The sequence below is a fragment of the Bombus vosnesenskii genome, unplaced genomic scaffold, assembly GCF_011952255.1.
Source record: "Bombus vosnesenskii isolate JDL3184/JDL3185 unplaced genomic scaffold, Bvos_JDL3184-5_v1.1 scf7180000013788, whole genome shotgun sequence".
Classification (NCBI taxonomy): Eukaryota; Metazoa; Arthropoda; class Insecta; order Hymenoptera; family Apidae; genus Bombus; species Bombus vosnesenskii.
The window spans coordinates 474,464-495,783 of NW_022883218.1; the positions used below are offsets into that span (position 1 = coordinate 474,464).

The 21,320-nt window shown below is 42.5% G+C and overlaps 2 protein-coding genes across 2 annotated transcripts; one reads left to right on the forward strand and one right to left on the reverse strand.

Annotated features, from left to right (window-relative positions):
• The first annotated feature begins 7,076 nt into the window (after positions 1-7,076).
• On the forward strand, positions 7,077-8,239 carry LOC117238962. The gene is made up of 2 exons (XM_033504188.1): positions 7,077-7,637; positions 8,099-8,239. The coding sequence occupies exons 1-2, from the start codon at positions 7,077-7,079 to the stop codon at positions 8,237-8,239; spliced, it is 702 nt and encodes a 233-aa protein (XP_033360079.1).
• Positions 8,240-12,737: 4,498 nt separating this feature from the next.
• On the reverse strand, positions 12,738-20,637 carry LOC117238963 (cilia- and flagella-associated protein 298). Its single transcript, XM_033504189.1, has 6 exons — positions 20,459-20,637; positions 19,225-19,374; positions 18,388-18,473; positions 18,070-18,240; positions 17,670-17,885; positions 12,738-12,893 (listed from the first exon to the last, which is right to left on the reverse strand). The coding sequence occupies exons 1-6, from the start codon at positions 20,595-20,597 to the stop codon at positions 12,738-12,740; spliced, it is 918 nt and encodes a 305-aa protein (XP_033360080.1). The 5' UTR covers positions 20,598-20,637.
• Positions 20,638-21,320: the final 683 nt, after the last annotated feature.

The following is a 21,320-nucleotide window of genomic DNA, read 5'->3' on the forward strand; positions in this document are numbered from 1 at the left end:
CGTGTCTTCGAATAACGTAACTCTTTCGCTAGAAACTTATACGAATCAAAAACATTCTTACAAAGAAAGCCTTTAGTAACTTCATAGCGAATAATAAAATAAAAGCTCTCATCAATTATAAATTTATACAATCGTCAAATGAATCACATTTCGATTGAAAAAGGGCCAACAGCATTTATTAAGTGTTACCGAATTAAAGAGCGAAAGGGTTAACTAACTGCGGCTAATATGTAACAAATTGAAGAGATCTGTACTTATATGAACAATATATATAAATATAATATATTTATGTTATATCCATTTATTGTCTGAATATATTTGTAATAACATATATGTATGTATGAAACAACGGAACCTACATGTATCATTTATAATAAAATTATTGTTTATCAAATTTGTATATTTTAAAATCTTTCATATTTTACATAATTTCTATTCCTTAAAATCTTTATAGATATATTTCCATTGGAAAGGGTAGATTTATATAGATTTATACAACAGTTCAAAATACCGTGGTATATCCGATAAATTAAGAAACATAGCATATTTGAAAAGTAGATTACACTTTCGTTATTTTACGTGTGTGGGGCGGTTATTAAACACACGATTTATTATGCATTACATTGGGAGGAAACAAGCGTGCATGTCGAAATACATTTATCGAAATGCATTTATGCGAAACAAAGAGACAGAAAGAGATGACTGAAACAATTAATTTGCATGTTACACGGCGATCTATATTTGTAATTGTAAATGCGTCAAGCGTTTATGGTTTTCATGGTTATCTCTTTGAAAAGTGAGATCAGTTTCGTTATTCATTTGATATTGTCTAATCACTTTATACATTCGTACTTTTTACGAATCACAAATTCTTATTTTTACGTATTACAAACATATGTATCGTAAGGAACACTTTTCAAAAATAAAATTAAAAAGTTACCGTAAAAATGACAAGGAATTATAAAAAATAGTGGTGAATATGCTGTAGATTGAATTGAATCTTAATCTAGTATTTCTTACACGACTAATACATAAATTTTAATATTTTTGGTACTTGGATTTGGATTTCACTTTTCATAAACTAAAAATGTAATAAGTAAAGCATCGAAAATAATAATAGTAGAATTTGTTAGAAATGAATACTCTTAGGAATTGTGTACGATAGCTAAAATTGGAGCACGCATAAAAATCAGTATTATTCTCCTTCTCTTTGCTTATGTATTCCCGTCACGAACACGTACGTACTCTTCGCATAATTGCGTGTAGATGAAATATTTATTGGGTCTGCATATATTACGGAGTGTCTTTCAATTATACGAATCCATTGTTTGCTGTGTGAAAAATTGCGATTCGAGAAATTTACCTCAATATATCAGTTTAATGAATATCTTTTGATCTTTTTTAAACATAATGTAAGCATTGAGAACGAAAGTACAATAACGTTGGCATGAGTTGCGTGTCTTATTGTACTTTTTGTCGAGGACACGTTTCAGAGAAGCTACAGAATAACAAACGATAGAGCGATTACACTTACGATATGTGTACTGGTAATGATGGTAAGCACTTTTTTCTTTTATGCGATAAATGAACATTTTTTAATTAAACTTTTTCGAAATAAAGAATATTATAACCAGCTATAATACAGAATACTATAAACTAGAAATAAGCAAATCAATATCAATTTTATAAGAACATGTAATAATATAAGATATATAGATTATAATCATTTCTTGTTTTTTAGAATTAAATATGTTTGAAGAAAAAACTATAACTAAACATAAAGAATTAATACCATGTATAAACCAGGAATAAAAAGTTAATTTGGTTAAATTTTATAAGACTACGTAATAGTATAAGAAATTGTAACAACATTTATGTTCATTAATCACCTTGAAATTTATGATTGCTTAAATTTCTATATTTATGAAATTCGATGGTTGAATCTAACATTAATCACTATCCTTAATAACCTTAATAAAAACCTTAATAAAAAGGGAGACAAAGTCGAGTCGACATTAATAGCCATCAGAATTGAAAGTAGGTCGAAATCGAGTACATTCAATGTCGAATCAACGTGCCAACCAATCAAATAATTTTTATTCACTCGTTTTCCTATAATTCTATAATCGTAAGTTGGCTGTATCTTTTTTTGTATATTTTGTATATTTTGTATATACCATGTAGTGTGATGATCTAAAGTAAAAAGTATTCTTACAGTAGATAAAGTTTAAACCTTACACGAAGGGTTGAAATCATCGGATCGATACACTAATGTAATCAAAGACCTTGACGAAATGTACACACATAACTACGCCCTAACAACAGAGAAATATGGAATTGCGTCTTTCTCTCATCGATCGAAGAATTTTTAATCTCAGGCATAGTCGTTATTTAAGTAGTCTAATTAATTTTAGTCATTCTTTTTTTATTAAAGTATAGATAAGTTAGTGATAGGAAGAATACTCATTAGATATTTGTATTAATTACTTTCTATTCTCTTACTCATTAATAATGGCATTGCTAAATAAAAGAAGCTGCTTTTTTATAAGGACAGTTTACATAGCTGAAAGGATGACATTCATTCTTTCTGCTTTTTTCGCCCATAATTCTTTTTATCTACCGTAGTCTAGGATTCTTTATTTCATTAGAGATACGAGACAAGTTTCCGAGATTGTATTTAATGTCACTCTCTTATTATATCAACTGTTGCTTGTAACTATGCAAATAGGAAAACATGAATTTATTAATGACGAGGGATTTCTTATACCAAATGTGATGTATTAAGTTCAATATTTACGATGTCTTGATTTAAGCACCATTGTTTTAAATATTCATCTATCGATTCGAGTTATTATCAAAAGTGATTTGAAGCTCCAAACAGGATTAAGAACTGAAACTTTTTACTACAATTTTCTTATAACTTTAAGAAAGGAGCTTGGAAAAATTCAGTTTGAAAAAATACGATTTCTTCATTGGAAAATAATTTGTCGAACAGATACGAAAAATATAGGAAAAATTAGAATACTTTATTGTAAAAACTTTCGCTCATTATTCCTCTACATTACGGAAAAGTTTATAACAAATAAAAATGATATTCAGTTGCGCATAAATTGCAAATATTATAGAAAGTTTAGTATTACGGATTAAATTACAAAGTCTCTATATACCATTGATTAATTTCAATAAATTAAAAAACTTATAGAAGAAATTTGTTTGGAAACTGCATGAAACAAACTTGTGTCAAAGATTTAATTCAATATGATACTTTATTTTTTAGAATGTCATATTCTATAGAGAAAGAATTTATTTATGAAATATCAATTCGGAAAAATATAAAATTCATGAAACGATAAAAGCAAATTATGAGAGATAAATTCTATTATTGATAGGTCACAGTTGAATGTACTTTGTAACATAAATGGAAATCACGCAATTATGGCTCTTGATCGATAACAGAAATAGAAGAATCGTTTAACGAGTTTGTTCAACTGGCACGAATATATCTTCTGAACATGAAACTCATGTATTTCTAACAGAACTCCATTATTTATTGTGTTTGTTAAATTTAATTACGTTTTGATTTATTCCACTTAATACGTTTTATTTAACTGAAAAAATATAAATGTATGCCAGAAGTTCCTTACACTGTTTGCCAAAATTATGACTCCATCGATTCTTTCTAATATATGATTTGAATAAAACAAATTTTTGAATTATCGACAACGTATGAAGCTCAATCAGTCGAATCACGTCTAAACAATTTATATTTCTTCCTTTACAAACATGCTAACGCGAAATAAATATGATATGAAAAGGAACCGGTTAGATCTCTCACAACATACGATTTATACTCATTATACTATGAGGTGTGCATCTGAAATGAATTAACCTACTTTAAAAAGGACGTTCAGTAATGGTCGATAATAAAATACATGTTGCTCTATCTGAGTCTTTAAATCGGTAACGACACCATACCGTTCGTACTATGAGACAGAATGAATAGTTGCATAAAACGCAGAAGATAAAATAATTAATATGAACTTTTGATTAAATATTAATTTGGGATATTCCATATATAAAATTATTAATTAGAAAATGAACTTCATGCTTCTTTCTTATTGGAGTTATTCATAAAATTACATTTGAAACGTAAAGTGATCTAATACATTACATATTCAAATCACAAGCAAGGTACAAGATAAAATTATGACGCCTTTGTAACCCCCTTTCAAGTTCCATATTCTGAAATACCGATTGTGCAAAGCATCAGAAGAAATATTTTATATCTTAGACAGAGATAGGAACGTATATTGCATATTTTTGACACGCAATTTTGGGGATCATCTGACTCCCTTTTCATTCTCGTGTCACATGCTACATTATTGATTTTATAATATATAGAATAAGATTGTAATCTTCATAATGGTTAAAATAAAAATTGAATGTAATTATGAAATTATAAATTATAAATTGTTATTTTAGATAACACAAAATTCTGTATTTTTTTAGTACTTATGTTATTCATCCTTCATACAGGTTAAATAAAAAGATGGATGATTGGAACGGTAATTTTGAACAGAAATTACAATATTCTTAATTCCATTTCGATTTTAACATGATCTGACTCGATAAATGATTTTATCTTTCAAATTGTTAATAATACGAGAAATATAATATTTTTCGATGTTTATTCCATTATTAATTTTTTTTGTATCTTCATCATAATAAATAAATTATAGTACAACTTTAACATAATCTAGACATTAATAACTATTTCAAACCTATATAAAAGCTGATCCAATAATGTAATTAAATTTCCATGTTAAAACTATAGTTCTATTTCATGCTAGATGAAAATTATCTTTAATTATTTCTATTACTTATTAATCAATTTCACTTGTCTGACAACGCACGCAAATATGTCGAAGTTGTCTACGTTCTAAAATATTCATTTACAGTATTAACAATGAAAACGTTTTGCTAGAACACTTACCTTTTTCCAGGAAACCACTCATTCGTGCCCATATAATGCAGATTTTATTACACAAAAACCGTAGGACTGAATATTTCTTATAACAGCGAAAATTTCTCGTACCACTCTATTTCGAAGTTCGTTAACTAATAATCGTTTTATGATGCAACATACGAAATTTAGATTCTCGAATGCGATTTTCGAACGCAATTCTTAAATGAAAAGGGGAGGGGGGAGAACGAATGTTCGCGCCGATTTATCTTAAGATCTGTGAGTTTATTTGACGTCCGTAATGGGAGCATTAACATCATAATATTTTCATTGTTATTCTTTCTACATTTATATGCTCTTATTGACTTATTATTACTGTTCGTTCATATAGTGACATGTGCAATGTTATATCGTTATATGAAAGAATCAATCAATCTTTTATGTTCTTTTCTTGTTCTTTCTTTGATTATCATGTATTTAGAGGTTAGAATCACCGGTAGCTTGTATTGTTATGTGGGGAGCACGAGGCAGCTACGGGTTCTCAGGGCGTAGAACCACGCCCTGGGATACCCCGATGAATCTGATATTCTCCTATAGCCGGATGGCGACTGGTCGGCGCCTTTGGCCCCCGCCAGTTTGCCGATCCGGTGCGGAGAACCTCAGAGCAGTTGGTGGGCCCGTATCTGCCAAGACCACTCACCTCACCTTCTTGTGGGGCTCCCCGTCACCCTGCACCAGCCTTGACCGGGGCAGGGTGCGAAAGAGTGAGTGGCACCAGGATGGAAACCCTTGTTGACAACCTGGGCGATTTCTCAGAATTAGAATGGATAGAAAAACGAATCAAAGAAACGTTTACGGTGCAGGGGAGGGATACCCCAGCCGCGGGTTGTAAAGCGGGCCCTGCTGTGTCGTCATCGAGCAACCGTGGCCGTCCGGGAGTGGGCCGCCAGGCCCCTAGACACGCTCATGCGTCTGGCGAAGGGGACACGCGAACTGGGGGGTCTCGGAGAGGGTCGGAGGAACCCGACGTTATGACCGTCGGCCCCAGATCTTCGTGGGGCGGGATGCGGTGACGGCGCGGTGGAGGCGGCGACGCGGTGGCGGCAGGGGGGGGGGGATCCGACGACGAAATGTCATCATGCTCTTTCTATTCGACCGTTGCGGGCACGCTCGGCAAGCGGTTATACCGCAGGATTACCGGGACCGCGGAAAGCACCGCCCCCGCCGCCAACGGTAGCGGCGGAGGCGCGGGACGCCGCTTACAGCGGGGGGACGCGTCCGCCTCTACCACCCGCGGCGGTGCCGACGGCGGCGACAACACGCGAAGCGACGAAACGAGGATCGGACCGGTCGACAAGCAAGTAACCGTGAAGGACGCGGAACCGACCCATGATCAAGAAGAGGAGGATGTCGCATACCTGCGCTTTCTGGAGAGAGAGGTCAGTCGTTTCCAAGAGGCAGTGGAATGGCTGACCAAGGAATGCACGGAAAGGACAGCCAAAGATGACAACAACGACGATGAAGGGCAAGAGGTGGGGATCGCCTCTACGAGGGGGACGAAAGAAAATGCTCCCGGGGCCCCAACGGGAACGATTAAGGGTCCCCCTCCAAACAAACAAAGGAAACGGACAGATTCGGTGGTCCAGGACCTCGAGATCCACTAGAGGATTTCAAGATCCTGTTGGAGGAGTGTCGGCGAGAAATAATGCCGGGGGGAGCGATCCCCCGGCTACAGACGCTGGCGTCGCCGCAAGAACCGTACAAGCACGATTGCGGCTGGCGAGAGACACCTCGCAGTCGACCGTGGAATCGTCGGCCGACGAGGCAGGATTTACTTCCGTTTTAGGCGGAGGAAGAGGGAGAGCGAGGCGAAAGAACAGGAAGCCCACGGCGCAACCACTTCCAACGGTCCATGCGCCGACCGAGGACGCTAGAACCAAGGGACGGGTATCGTCGTCTTTTCCGTCGTCGACGTTGCGAACAGGGGCCTTGGCACCCAGGACGGCGACCGACAGTGGCGGAACAAGGGCAGGGACTTTCGCGGAGGTGGCCGCTCGGCCTCCGGTGCGCCCCCGCACGGGAAGGGAATCCATGCGAGGAGCGGGCAACGGCGATGGATCCGGAGCTATCGGGGCAGGAAAGAGACGTAACGCTAGTGGGCGAGAACTACGCGGCGAGAAAGTCCCTTCCCCGACCCCCACGGTGTGCCGCGGTATCGCTCACCGTGAGCTCCACGTACAGGGATGCGATGTCGGTGGTGAAGAGGGAAGTCAAGCTCTCCGAACTCGACAAAACGGAGTCAAGACTGAGGAGGGCGATCACGGGGGCGCTGCTGTTCGAAATCTCAGGCCAGGAGACTGAGAGCAAAGCATCGCGACTGGCCGAGCGGATGGCGGCCACGCTGAAGGATTTACCCGCCAAGGTAACCGTGCCGCGAAGGACGGCCGAGCTAAGAGTGACCGGACTGGAGGACTCGGTCACCTCAGAGGAGGTGACAGCCGCCATTGCTGAGGCCGGGGGCTGTCACGCCGACGAGGTCAACGTGGGAGTCATACGCTCCGCTCCTCGGGGCCTCGGGTCGGTATGGCTACGCTGCCCGCTGACAACGGCCAGCAAAATCAGCAGAGGAGGAGACGCCCGACCAGGAGGTAGAATTAACATAGGCTGGTCAGCGGTGAGGGTTTCCCCTCTCCCTACACGCTGACTCCAATGCTTCAGATGCATGGAATCGGGTCACGTGCGCCTGGACTGCACATCGACGGCGGACCGATCGCAGCGCTGCTACCGGTGCGGGGCGGAAGGACATTGCGCGGGGACTGCTCGCGTCGCACCGTATGGGGTCATCGGCATGCAAACCGCCTGCCCGTAAGAAGAGGGCCGCACAGGAAACAAGGACCGTTCCAGGCGATGGTGGGGACGCGGTGACGAGGAAGGAAACGATGCCGCCGTCAACTGACCCCACGAAGGCCGAAGAGAGGACAGAGAAGTCGGACACAACGACTGCGAGGGGAACGGCCTGGAGAAGGCTATGGAGACGGAGCCTTCCCCGACGTGAGCCGAAGAAGAGGAGGAGTACAACTGCTCCTGCAGTGCAATATTAACCGCTCCCGCCAAGCTCAGAACTTAATGTTCCAGAGCCTGACGGAGCGGCGGATTGGTCTGGCGGCAGTGGCCGAGCCGTACAGTATTCCCGACGCGTCACGAGGCGCTGGGGATCTGATCGGCTTGGTCACCATATTCTGGACCGGGATCGCGGTAACTCCTCCAGCTTGGTGATCGAGCGGGGATGGGGCTTTGTGGCCGTGAAATGGGGCGACCTGGCCGTGGTGGCCGTCTACGTGTCGCCCAACATCAGTCGGACAGAATACGCCTCCTTTCTGGACGGACTCGCAGCTTGCGCGAGGCGTTTGGGCGCCTGCCCGTCACTGGTCCTCGGGGACTTCAACGCCCACTCAACGGAGTGGTGCTCCCACAGGATCAACGGAAGGGGGCGCGACGTACAGATCTGGGCGGCCGCAATCGACCTCTGGCTTATGAACCGAGGGTCGGCCAGCACGTGCGCGGCGTGGGGGCGAGTCCATAGTGGACCTCACATAGACAAACCCTGCCGCATCCCGCCGTGTTTCCGGTTGGGAGGTCTCCTTCGGGGAGACCTTCTCGGACCTCTAAATCTTGATGGAGGTGGCGGTTGGCGGCGCGATGGGCGACTGTTCGTTGGCTGCGCGCGGGTCCATCGGCCCACCGGGAAGGAGAAGAAGATTCCCGCGGTGGGCGGTGACCCGCCGCGACGAGGATTTCATGGCGGCGGCCGCTATAGCCGTCGCTTGGTTAGAAGAATCCAGGACCGACGAGGACACGGAAGCGGGAGCGACCCAGCTGAGGCGCGACGTGCACGCGATCTGCGATTCGTATATGCCGCGGTCTGGAGCCCCGCGCCGCGCCGGCGCTGTGTACTGGTGGTCCGAGGAGATCGCTCGTCTCCGCAAGACATGCATCCGCGCCCGGCGCCGGTACACCAGATCCCGCCGTAGGCGGCGGGTGGACGGAGCCACGGTGGCTCGTCTGTACGAGGCCTGCCGCAAAGCGCGGAGGGCCCTGCAACGAGCCATCCAGGAGGCGAAGAGGCGTGGCCAGCCTCGACTCCGATCCCTGGGGGCACTCCTTAACGGAGAGCATGGACCCCCGGTTCCTAGAGGGGGTCGTCGGCACCCCAACGAACGAGGGAGATGGCAGCCCTACCGAAGAGGAGGAGCAGGAGTCTCAGCCGCCGGAAGAAGAACCGCGTGTCACCGATGGAGTCCCGGCCCGCCTGTGGGAGGACGTCGCCGGGGTCTTGGTCCCGAGACTAATGCGTCTGTTCGACGGATGCCTGATCGAGGTGAATTCCCCGCTTCGTGGAAGGAGGGGCAGGTGGTCCTGTTGCCAAAGCCGGGGTGATCTCCGGACTCGCCTTCCGTCTTCCGGCCGGTATGCTTTTTAGACGAGGCGGTCAAGCTGCTGGAGAGAGTGGTGGCTGCCCGCCTGGAGTTGGATTTGTCCTGGAGTGTTTCCGGACTGCACGACGGCCAGTTCAATTTCCGGAGGGGCGGTCTACGACCGACGCTATCACCTGTGTCCGCTCCCTTGTCGAGGGGCCCGAGCGGCGTGGTTACGTGGTGTTGGCCGTGTCGCTGGACGTGCTCAACGCTTTCAACAGCATCCCCTGAGATAGGATATGCCGGGCCCTCGAATTTCATGGGGTTCCTGCGGGGTGTGGTCCGGGCGTTCCTCCGGGACCGGAGTATCGTCTACACCGTCCGTGGCGGAGGGGTGACCGGGAGGGATGTATACCGCAGGGTCCCGCAGGGTTCGGTGTTGGGTCCGTTGCTGTGGAACATCGCGTAAGACGCGGTGCTTCGGACGCCGATGCCTCCGAAATCGGCACTGTCGTGCTACGCCGACGACACGTTGGTGCTGGTCTGGGGCACGGTATGGGGTAGAACTGTCCGCCTGGCGGAGCTGGCGGTAGCCTGCGTGGTCCCGGAGATCAAGGGATTGGGACTGAGGGTGTCCCCTGAGAAGTCCGAGGCAATGTGTTTTTGCCGCAAGGCCGATCACGGGACGCCTCCAGCGGGTTACAGCCTCAGGTTGGAAGGGGCTAAGATCGGGGTCGAAACCAGCATGAAATATCTAGGCCTGACCCTCGACAGCCACTGGACCTTCGGCGCTCACATCGAGTTCTTGGCACCGCCTGTTGAGGCGGCGGCGAACGCCTTAGGACGTCTGCTGCCTCAGCTGGGCGGGCCCGACGTCGGAGTGCCCCGGCTGTATGCCGGCGTGGTGCGATCGAGGCTCCTCTACGGAGCTCCGATCTGAGTGGAGGACCTGATGACCAACCGTCGCAGTCTCCTAACGGTCAGGAGGCTGCACAGAATGGTGGCCATCAGGGTAGTGAGGGGCTTCCGCACCATTTCGGCGACAGCAGCGGCGGTGCTCGCCGGGTTTCCCCCGTTCGGGCGCCAACATCAGGGTTCGGGCTCGGCGGGCTTTGTTCGACAGATGGCGCGCCAGCCTCGACACGAGAGCGGGTGCGCCGGGGATAAGTGTCCTCGGGGCCGTGCTTCCAAATTGGGACGTTTGGTTGGACGGCGGCGGGTCTCCCCTGACCTACAGGGTGACGCTGGTGCTCATCGGACATGGTTGTTTCGGTGAGTATCTGCACCGAATCGGGAAAGAGGTGACCGCGCGCTGCCACCACTGCAATGCGAGCGTAGACTCGGCGCAGCACACGCTGGAATACTGCCCGTCGTGGGCGCGGCCGCGCCGCGACCTCATCGTGGAAATCGGATGGGACCTCTCGCCGCCGACGATCCTCGAGGCATTGTTGGTAAGCGAGAGAAGGAGGAGGGCCGTGACCTCCTTCTGTGAACAAGTTATGCTTCGAAAAGAGGCCGCGGAGAGGGTGAGGGTGCGGTACTCTCACCCTAAGAGGAGTGACTGGCGAGGGCGCGGCAGAGGCCATGGACGCGCTTCGGTGAGGCGTGCTAGGTCCGCCGCGCCCCCCGGTGGGGTGCAAACTTAGGCGCTGGCAGCTCAGCGCCCCGGGGCCGCAAAGCAACCCGGTAGGGGAACCGGGCTGCCTGATATGGTGGCTCCGGTGACGAGGCGCGGTGTGACGTGGCCGCACATCGCTCCATTAGGGGACGTATTGAGCGAAGGGGGGAGGGGACGGTGCATCGTTCACGTCGGTTCTCTGGCCCCTCTCGATCGCAGCCGGGACTGTCATCGAGGAGGCTTTAGTCGGTTGGAGTCCGGCACTACCACGCCGCTTTTCCCCAGAAGCGACCTGGTGTCCGTGCGGATTTCCTCTACGTTAATAAAAAAAAAGCTTGTATTGTTATGTAGATGTCGAAACGATATCTAAGAATTCGATTATTTCTACATATTTGTATATATATATGTATTTCATAATTGGTGTTAGTTTTATCCAAATTTTTGAAGGTCTTGAATGCTTTTATACAGATTATTGCGATTGCGTGATTGACTTCAGAGGTGATTGTACTATCGACGCCATGCTGATTGATGTTTAATCTGATGACTTTTCATGTTGTTAGGACGTTTGATTTATTGTAACAAAGCCAAACGTACGTATATGTTTTTATTGTTTTCTTATTGGATTGCACGTAGCATTTGGTGAAGATTTTAGATTTATTTTGTGATATACAAGTTTTAGTTTGTAATGAATATCTAGTATATCTCATTATAGACAATTATACATATATGTATCTTGTTCAGAATATTAAAGTGAAGGTAATAAAAATTAGAAAATTTACTATTTTTGCTTCAAATACATTTAATCATTATCTCAAATAGGAATATATTGGAACTCATATTGGTACTACTATTTCATTGTATTGTAGCATAGAAACTTGCAGTAGATTCAACTATTTGACACTATTAAGAAAACAAAATGCACGTTTATCACAGTTAGGTTCATATTCAATCTTCATAATATGATGTTAACGAAAAATTAATAATAGCCACTTAATAGTTAAGCTTTACAAAGCAGTAGCTTTTTCTAAACAAACGTTCGGTGAATAAGAAGAAGATAAAAAATATGTAAACAGTATCTTGTTTCTTCCGTTATATTTCCTCCCTTCCTAACACACCTTTATTAAGATATTAAATCGTTTTTACTTTCACAGAATGCTCGTAATCGCGCGCAGTGCGGTCGATCGAATCAATGTTTGCAGTGTAGTAGTATTTTTAATATTCTCAAGACCACAGTAGCTCTCACTAAATTCAATTAGAATAAAGATTTAATGCCAGTATATATTTTAATTTTATTCAAGGAAATGTGTACGCGAAATTAGAATCAGTGCATATTCGCCGATCATTACTTAAATGGACGTATTAATAGTTTTTTCATTTGTTTGTACATATTATATGTGTTTTTAAATATTCGTTTCCGGTATTAGAGCCAATGATCAACTTTTCTTAAGATGTAATGGCGTTCCAAAAATTAATGACGTAAATATTTTTCTATATATTGTACCTTTTTCAATTTTGTTCTTGATTTAATTATTATTAAGGAACAAGTAAATCAGTAATTTGGGAAGTTTCAAATTTGTATTCTTCTATCAAAATAAAATTCAGGTTAACACAAAACCTTAATATTGCATTTTAACCTTTATTATTATTAGAGTTTTAAATGTGATAGAATCCATATTTGACTACTTTTATTTTTTTAAATAATCTGTGACTTCAAGAACAATTATAATATTCTTTGTTTTCTTTAAGATTCTACAGCTTCCACCTTCTTCAATGGGGTCCAATGATTCATTCTCAATGATGGTCTATCTTGATTCGTGATGACGAGTACCTCTGAGTTACTGTAACGTCCTTCACATCGAACTGTGGTGAGTTTCATATATTTTGTTTCTTCAGTTGCCTAATCATGCCATGGGATGAAAGGTCCGAATCGATGCAAGTGACTGGTTATATTCTGTGGAATTTTTTTACGATCGTAGTGGCTTTTATTATATACAGAATGAGTAGAAACATTTCTAGTGTTTCATTTATTAGTCTAGGTCTTCCTGCACATCGCGTAACTTCATAGCAATAATATGATATTGAGATGATTAATTTTTCATTAATAATATAAATATACCGGTGCATGTGCAGCATGTCCTGGCCGTTGTGGAGGACAGGAAAGCCGAAACGCGAACCTGGATCGCCGATAGTATACACGAGATCAGCCCGGATCCAGGACGGATTGTCGCGGTCAGCGCAGAATAACTGCGGTAATCAGTCCACCTGCACAAAACGTCGGAGCAAGCGATCCTTTGGCCACCACCATCAACGTGTTGAGCGAACGGATGACCCAAATACAAGCGCAAATAAATGCGCTGAGTCTAGGTAGTACCCGCTCTGCACAAAGACGAAGCCGGAGTCGTCGGAGATCGACTTCAAGAGACTGACTACAGCAGTTCGGACTTTGTTACTACCACGAATTCCACACATTTCAAGAACGCGCGAAAAAGTGCCGTTCCCCATGCACTTGGAATACGAGAAACGGAACCACCCGTCCGTAAACGCGGCAAGCGATGACGGCCTAGTATCCCGCCGTATATTCGTGATGGACAGGTACTCAAACATCTCCTTTCTAGTGGACATCGGTGCCGACATATGCGTATATCCGCGCAACAAAATACATGGCCCCGCGAACAGAAGCGAGTACGAACTGTTCGCGGCCAACGGAACGCGGATCGCAACATACGGTACCATCGCGATTAACTTAAACCTGTCCCTAAGACGAGCCTTCAAATAGCGTTTTACAGTAGCCGACGTCCAAGCGCCCATCATCGGCATGGATTTTTTGAGCCGCTATGGGTTGCTCGTGGACCCGCGAAAGAAAAGGTTCCTCGACACGACAACCCAGTTGTCATCAATGGGATACGCTGCCACGGCCGACGAAGTATCGATAAAAACTATTATCGGCGAATCAGTTTACCACTAACTCTTGGCAGAATTTCCAGACCTAACTCGTCCACCGGTTTTCGGAAGAGAGAAGACTCGACACGATGTGATACACCACATCGAAAACACACCCGGCACACCTGTCTACAGCAAACCCCGCCGCCTCGCATTTGATCGACTTCAACAGGTTAAAGCAGAGTTTGAAACGATGATCGAGCAAGGCGTGAAGAAGGATGGGAACCTACTACCATGTGGCGACTATCGTGCATTGAACGCTCGCACCGTACCCAACAGGTACACGCCGCCACATATCGAAGACTTCGCGCAACATCTACATGGTAAGAATAGCTTTTCAAAAACCGATCTTGTTCGCACATATCATCAAATTCCGATTGCGCCCGAAGACAATCGAGAGAACCGCGATAACGACACCTTCCGGACTTTTCGAAGCAACCAACATGATGTTTGGACTTCGGAACGCCGCGCGAACACGTCAGCGATTCGTTGACGAAATCACACGTGGTCTCGATTTCGTCTACGCGTACATCGATGACTTTCTCATAATTCCGGAAAACGAAAAACAACATCGCGAACATTCGCGAATCCTGTTCAACCGCCTCAACGATTACGGTGTAGTGATAGACCGCACGGAATGCGAATTCGGCGCGCACGAAATCACATTCCTCGGATATATGGTAAACTTCGACGGAATTAAGCCGCTGGCCGAACGTGTCGAATCGATCGTAAATATTTTGAAGCCCGCGAACGTTAAGCAGCTACGTAGGTACCTCGGTATGATTAACTTCTACCGACATTTCATACCGGGGATCGCGAAAATACTTCAGCCACTTAATGACTTGTTAAAAGGTGCGAAAAAGAGCAACACGCCCATTGAGTGGTCGGAACAATCTGAAAACAGCTTTCGCGAATCAAAACGTGCCTTCGCGAACGCCACAATGCTAGCGCATCCGATACCAGGTGCGCCCGTCAGCCTCGCGGTAGACGCGTCCGATTACGCAATAGGTACAGTATCGCAACAACGCGCGAACGACGAATGGCAGCCGCTAGGGTTCGTCACGAAATCCTTGACCCCCGCGCAGCGAAAATATAGCGCGTATGATCGCGAACTACTCGTGATGTACACCGTGGTCAAACGTTTTCGACAGAAGACGTTATCGACCATTTTTCGCGTTGGCCCGAAGCCATTCCCATCGTCGATATAAAAGCGGCAATCGTTGCTTCGACCCTCCTTTCTACATGAATATCTCGTTTCGGCGTGTCTTTTAAAATAACATCATAACCAAAGACGCCAATTCGAATCAAAATTATTTGAGGAATTATGCCGGTTGCTCGGCATTAAGCATTTGCGCATGACGACCTAACACCCTGCGTCCAACGGGATTGTAGAGCGTTTGCACCGTCAACTGAAAGCAGCAATCAAATGCTACGATATAAGCAACTGGGTAGAAATCTTGCCAATTGTTTTATTGGGGATACGAACTGCTATAAAAGAGGACCTGAACGCAATGGCAGCCGAAATGGTTTATGGCACCGGCATACGATTGCCCGCAGAATTCTTCGTACCAGCGAAGCAACAGGCTAATTCCGAACACGCAAATCGTTTAAAAGAACGGATAGAAAAAATCAGACCACACCCGATCACACGACGCGGCGCGAAGAAAACTTTCGTTTTCCGCTAACTAAAAATATCGCCCTATGTATTTTTACGCTGCCTTTACAACCACCCTACGACGGGCTATATAAGGTGATACAGCAAGGCGAAAAAAATTGTACAATAGAAATAAACAATAAACATATAAAGGTATCCATAAACCGATTAAAACCCACTTTTATTGTAACCGACGATATCGAACATCAGCAGCTCGAAAATAGCGCAGGAACCCACGACGTGTTCACATCGCGCAAAACCCCAACAATGCAAAATACTAAACGAGCACAGCAAAGCGAAGGTGACTCAAGAAGTCATTACACCACGCACGCGGGCAGGAAAGTTCACTTTGTAGGCAGGTTGTAGATAAGTTAGTACATAAGATCTACCTGTGTAAAAAAAAAAGATTAACGTAAGGGGGTACTGTAGCGGCACTCGACAAAGACTCTATCCATCGAACAAGATGATTGCCAGACGTCGGAACATTTTTATAGCATATTTTCTACCTAACCTAAAGACCCGCTATAAACCTTAGGATTTCTCTAACTAAGGTTCTTCAAACGAGCAAATATCCTTTGTTTTAGCATTTCCTAAAGTTTATTACATACTATAGAAAGATACGGGAAATATGGTTTTTCTCACGTACGATGCTTCCCATTAGCAAAATTCTCTCGAGGGCGATTAGCATCTTTCCTCAACCACCGACCTCGAGATTAACTAATTAACAGTAACGTCCATTTTCCTCACTTTCCTAATGAAAATTTTCCTCGACGAAGCCGATGATCTTGTATCCTTAGACACACCCATCATAGTTTTCTTCTGCAGCATCATCGTGATGGAAAGTCAGCCAAGAGTCGAGTCTCGAGTCGTCAATCGATAGTCTCCAGTCAGCAGTCGTTTGTTGGTAGTCGATAGTTGACTAGGTCCCTCGACGCAATCATCATCCGAACTCGCTCCGCACACTCTGCTGAATCGCTATCGTAACGCATTGTCTAGAAGTCGAACTTGTAACCGCGAAGCGCGAACCGCTAATTGTAATCGCAAGCTCTACGCAAAGTGTACAACGAGAATATTTGTTAATTAGTATATTGTTAACTATACTCTAGTTTTTCTTCAGCACATATCATGACTAACCACTTGAAAAGATTTAATTAAAATCTTATCCTTAGGATTTTTTAATCATTTTTTTTTAAGATTTAGGTTGTTTTTTTCGCATAACGAGCAAGGATTGATTGTTTCGTAAATGTATGTATAAGAAAAGGAAAATTTATTTGAAGATTAATAAACCTTACGTAGAAAGGAGTGGATGAGAATTACTGTTCCAATCAACTGTTTCATAACATTTAGAATATATAAAACAAGGACGTACAATGTACAAACACTGTAAAGATACAAAATTCTCTAGTTTACTTTTAATAGTAAAATATTCTGTTCTATGCATATCTTATTTGTAATTTCATAACAACATTTAATTTCTTTCCCAACCACTGATAACATTGGAATTTTACATATTCTATACTGAATCGGCAACGTTGAAAATGACAAGGCTTAAAATGATACGTGAGCTTCAATGCCTCCCAGAATTAGGAGAAAAAAAGTACATTGTATTGTGTTTCTACTTTTCAGTACTGTACTCGAATAATATATAGTACAATGTGAAATAATAAGAGTGGATGATGAAACTTACTTAAATACTTACTCATTGGAAGGGAAGATATGTAATACTTACCGTCAGTAGATATTTTTCTAACATGCAAGGTATAGATAGAAAATAGTTTTCTTGTTTTGTACAAACATCTTAATAATTATGGGATATGTCTTTAGTACTATTACATTATCAATAACGTAACTTACAATTAATAGTTAACATCGATTAGTACATTAGAAAATGTAAACATCAACTATCACAATATCACCTTTTCAGAAAACAATGTATATTAGTGCAAATTGGGAAATTTAAATTTTGCCTTTAAATTATTTCAGAAATCTATTATAGGTAATGTTTCAAAGTTGCAACTCAAATATATGTACGTACAAAAGAGAAAACTACTTTATCAACAAAACGGAAGCTTCACTTACCTTGAGCTGTTCCTGTCGCTTATAGGCGTGTAGCATTAGTTGTTTCCTTTCCTCTTCTGACATTAATGGTTCACGAGCAGGTCTTCCGCCTCCTCTTTTCTGCAGCTTGATAATAATCTTTGTCTTTTCGTTCATCCCGACATAATCCTTTAATTTCGTCCCTGGTAATAATTCTTTTCCTGAGAACCAAAGTTGTGCCAGTTGCACATCTATAACCTGCGACCATCAAATGTATCCTATAGCATCTACAAAGTTCTAATCGAACAATTACCAATAATTATATAAATAAAAAATGGTTTGTTATTTTCAAATAATTTTTATTTATTCAAGTATCATTTGAATAAAATTTTATTCGATTTAATCTATTTGAAATGTTAGTCAAATAAACTCGAACTCTGACCTCGAGCGATGCTTGAGTGCCGCTCAAATCCTCCGTGTTCTCGAATTCCTGACGGATAATATCATGAGGAGGAAGCCCCATTGGATAAACGATCGTCACGGCACCTCTTAGAATGTCCAATGCCTCTTGCACGGTTTTCTGTGTCACCAGCTTTTCTTGCTGCACCAACTTCTAGGAAGTCCAAAAACGAGAGAAAAGACGCCAGAAACACATTAGTAAAACACATAGGGCGAAAACGAGAAAAGTCTATCCTTCAGTTGATAAAAACAAGAAACGAGGAACATACACATACACACAGACATATAGGATGAAAATTACCTTCGAAACCATAGTTCGTGCCTCTTCGATCGTTTTCTTCAAGACCTCCTGCATCTTCACGTTAGGTTGTTTGCCATTTCTGCGGCCTGAAACATGGAAACCACTCGTGGTAACATTCTGGCTGGGACTGGCAAGCAATTAATGCAACGATTACAAGCCCATTCGAAGCAACAAAAATCCTGGTTGAGCCAATTTCTCGCCTGCGTTGCACGCTCCATTCCCGATAACCATATATTTGCATGCGCCCTAAGCGCGGCCGTTTAGAGCGGCGTAAAATAAACTGCATCGTTATTCCCTTCCCTTGGCTTAAAAGTCCGTCGCTTGTATATACGAGATTAAAAATATAATTTGTCATCAAAAAATTCTTCACCTCTTTACGATATTTTAACTTTTTTTTTAGGTATATATTTTTTGATTTATATAATTTATAATTCCTCACTATCTTAGCATTTCTAAGAAAAATAATGTACATTGTACATAATCATTGACGATAAAATCGTAGTTAGGTCTTCGTAAACAAATTTCATGCACACAAGATATTTCATTTAATATTAATAGTACTCTTGAATCCTATTATATCTATAAAATTCTATAAATTAACTCTTTCACATCCACGGAAAGGATGTTTCATAGAATGAATTCTACAGAATCCGTATAATTTCCATCAGCGACCTCATATTGTTAAATAACCATATTTAAAATGTCGTTTATGAACGACTTTCTATGGCAAAATGTGTAGGTACTATTTGTTTCGTCTATTAATGTGAAAAAGCTAAATATAAATATGCGCATACATGCCAGTATCCTTCTGAAGGAGCTAAATACGTTTCCACGTACCTATGACGTCCTTGTTAAAGGTCCATCCGCCTATCGGCACGCATTTTTCACCCCACTCGTCCTTGAGCTTGAGCTCCTCAACCTGTTCGTCGGTGAGACCCATCATGTCATGGGGCAGCATGGTGCCGTGCTTAATCAGCTCCTCGATTTCTATTTTTCGAAAAACACAGACCATGGTGCACGGTTAAACGTAACTCCACGTAATTATTATCCCGGCGCGACGTGTGACTAATATTACATGGTGCGCAGGATGGATGGATTCATAAACTCGGCCCTCCACTTCTTATTACGCGCTGTTATTACGAGCCGCGGGTGAGGCCTTCCACGAGAGATAATCGTTAATGGATTTCTCGCGTTAGCGTTCCGTACAGGAACCGAGACCGACTATAACGAAGCAGAAGAGTCCATTGGAAATGGTAAAAAAATCGTCGAGATTCGACTAGTACTCGTGTGAACATACGACCACGTACAAATGATAATTCATTGCTTTAAGAACGTATGTAATTGCTAATGGAGAATTGCTTCCTTGGTTAGTTGTATTTAATTGATCGTAAATTGTTATTCTCTTTCGCGGATCTATGTGAAGGGTCAATCAGTTGTTGGGTGGAAATTGTTAGCATTTTTTGGTATTAACGTCTTTGTAATTTAATATAGATTTATAAATTTGGGATGCTATACAAGTCTATATATATATAAACATTTAAGAACAAAAAGTCCTACAACATTCATTATATTAGAAAAAATCCCAAATTTGAAAAGTTCCTTCAATATCCAGAAAGGTTCAAGTTCGAAGATAACAAAGAATAAAGACGTAAAATCTCTCTGGTCAAGAAAAATTTATAAATAAACGGCAGTATGTAGACAATGTTAAAACATGTCATTGGATTAATGGCACAATCGGAGAATAGATGAAGGGATACGTAACTTGTTATCGTCAATGAAATCATTGGCATTCGTGCGGCCCGCAGTAATATTCGATAAAATCGTACGCGTTCGGTTTGCGAGAGGCCGTTACATGCACGTGAAAATAAAAAGGCCGAGAAAACGGTAATAATGCGTTTTACGTTGTTACCTCGGGACAACTCATGCCACTTAACTTGCGATCCCGCAGTCAACTGTGCCTAAATAAAGTGTAACTTTCCACGGACAAGCGAACGTTTTCTTTTGCCACGCTGTTAGATATGTCATCTTTCTCGATCTGATTCCCCCTTTCCGAGATACAAGCGATCATTACCATAACATATTCTTGAGACTTTCAGCCGACCGTTGTAAATAATAGTAATGTCGTATATAATGTCTTCAATCCGAGCCTCCACGAGTGTGTCGTACAGAAACTGGCTCTCGTCGCCTTTCTTCACGTGCAGCCGAACCATTTTCTCAGAAAGCTTGGAACAAAGCGTACGTGACCACTTTCAGCTTCTTGTAGCATGTATTACTTTATTTATATGAGATGCGACGAGCGATAAACATCATAGTCTTTAACGATAGGCTGGAAGACTCTACCAGTGTGATTAAAATAATCGATTCATAATTTTTTTACAGAATTTTGAGAAAATAATGTAAAACTTTAAATTCAGAAGGTGTATTTTTTCAGCTACATGAGGAAATATATCACGTAATATGTTATATTTCACGTTAGTAATTAAGAATTAATATGGTTACTAAAAGGGGTTCATATGACGTTCAGATAACATTACAGTGACAGACATTCTACATATTGTATTGCTGGTAACACGAGATACTATCATTTTCATTATAAAATATTGGAAACATTAATAAGAATAATGAAGTTAATTAATTCTAGAGTATGTTTATCGCTTCTCGTGATATGATAATACTATAATATTGTAAATATGACAATGTAAATAGGTTACCTTTTCAATACAGCTAGTCGATTCCAAAGATTTGGTGCTGTCAGTCAATAAAACAAATTGTTAATCGGTTTGACACTTAACTCACTTAAGAATTCCAAGGTAAATTATTCTTCGAAGAAAAATGTATCTACTTGATGTTGGAAACGAAATGTATGCAACACGTGTTACACGATAATAGAAATTGACAGTACCCTTTAAAGCGAAAATAGCAGCTTGTGTCCG

Bases quoted from the DNA above. Each gene is read 5' to 3' on its own strand.
- LOC117238963 (XM_033504189.1), bottom strand. From the start codon at position 20,597: ATGGTTCGGCTGCACGTGAAGAAAGGCGACGAGAGCCAGTTTCTGTAC. The intron at 17,886-18,069 runs GTCAGAGTTCGA...TGATGGTCGCAG, and splicing joins GCACTCAAGCATCGCTCGAG to GTTATAGATGTGCAACTGGC. The intron at 12,894-17,669 runs GTAAGTGAAGCT...TGGCATGATTAG, and splicing joins AGCGACAGGAACAGCTCAAG to GCAACTGAAGAAACAAAATA.
- LOC117238962 (XM_033504188.1), top strand. From the start codon at position 7,077: ATGGATCCGGAGCTATCGGGGCAGGAAAGAGACGTAACGCTAGTGGGC. The intron at 7,638-8,098 runs GTGAGGGTTTCC...TTAATGTTCCAG, and splicing joins TTAACATAGGCTGGTCAGCG to AGCCTGACGGAGCGGCGGAT.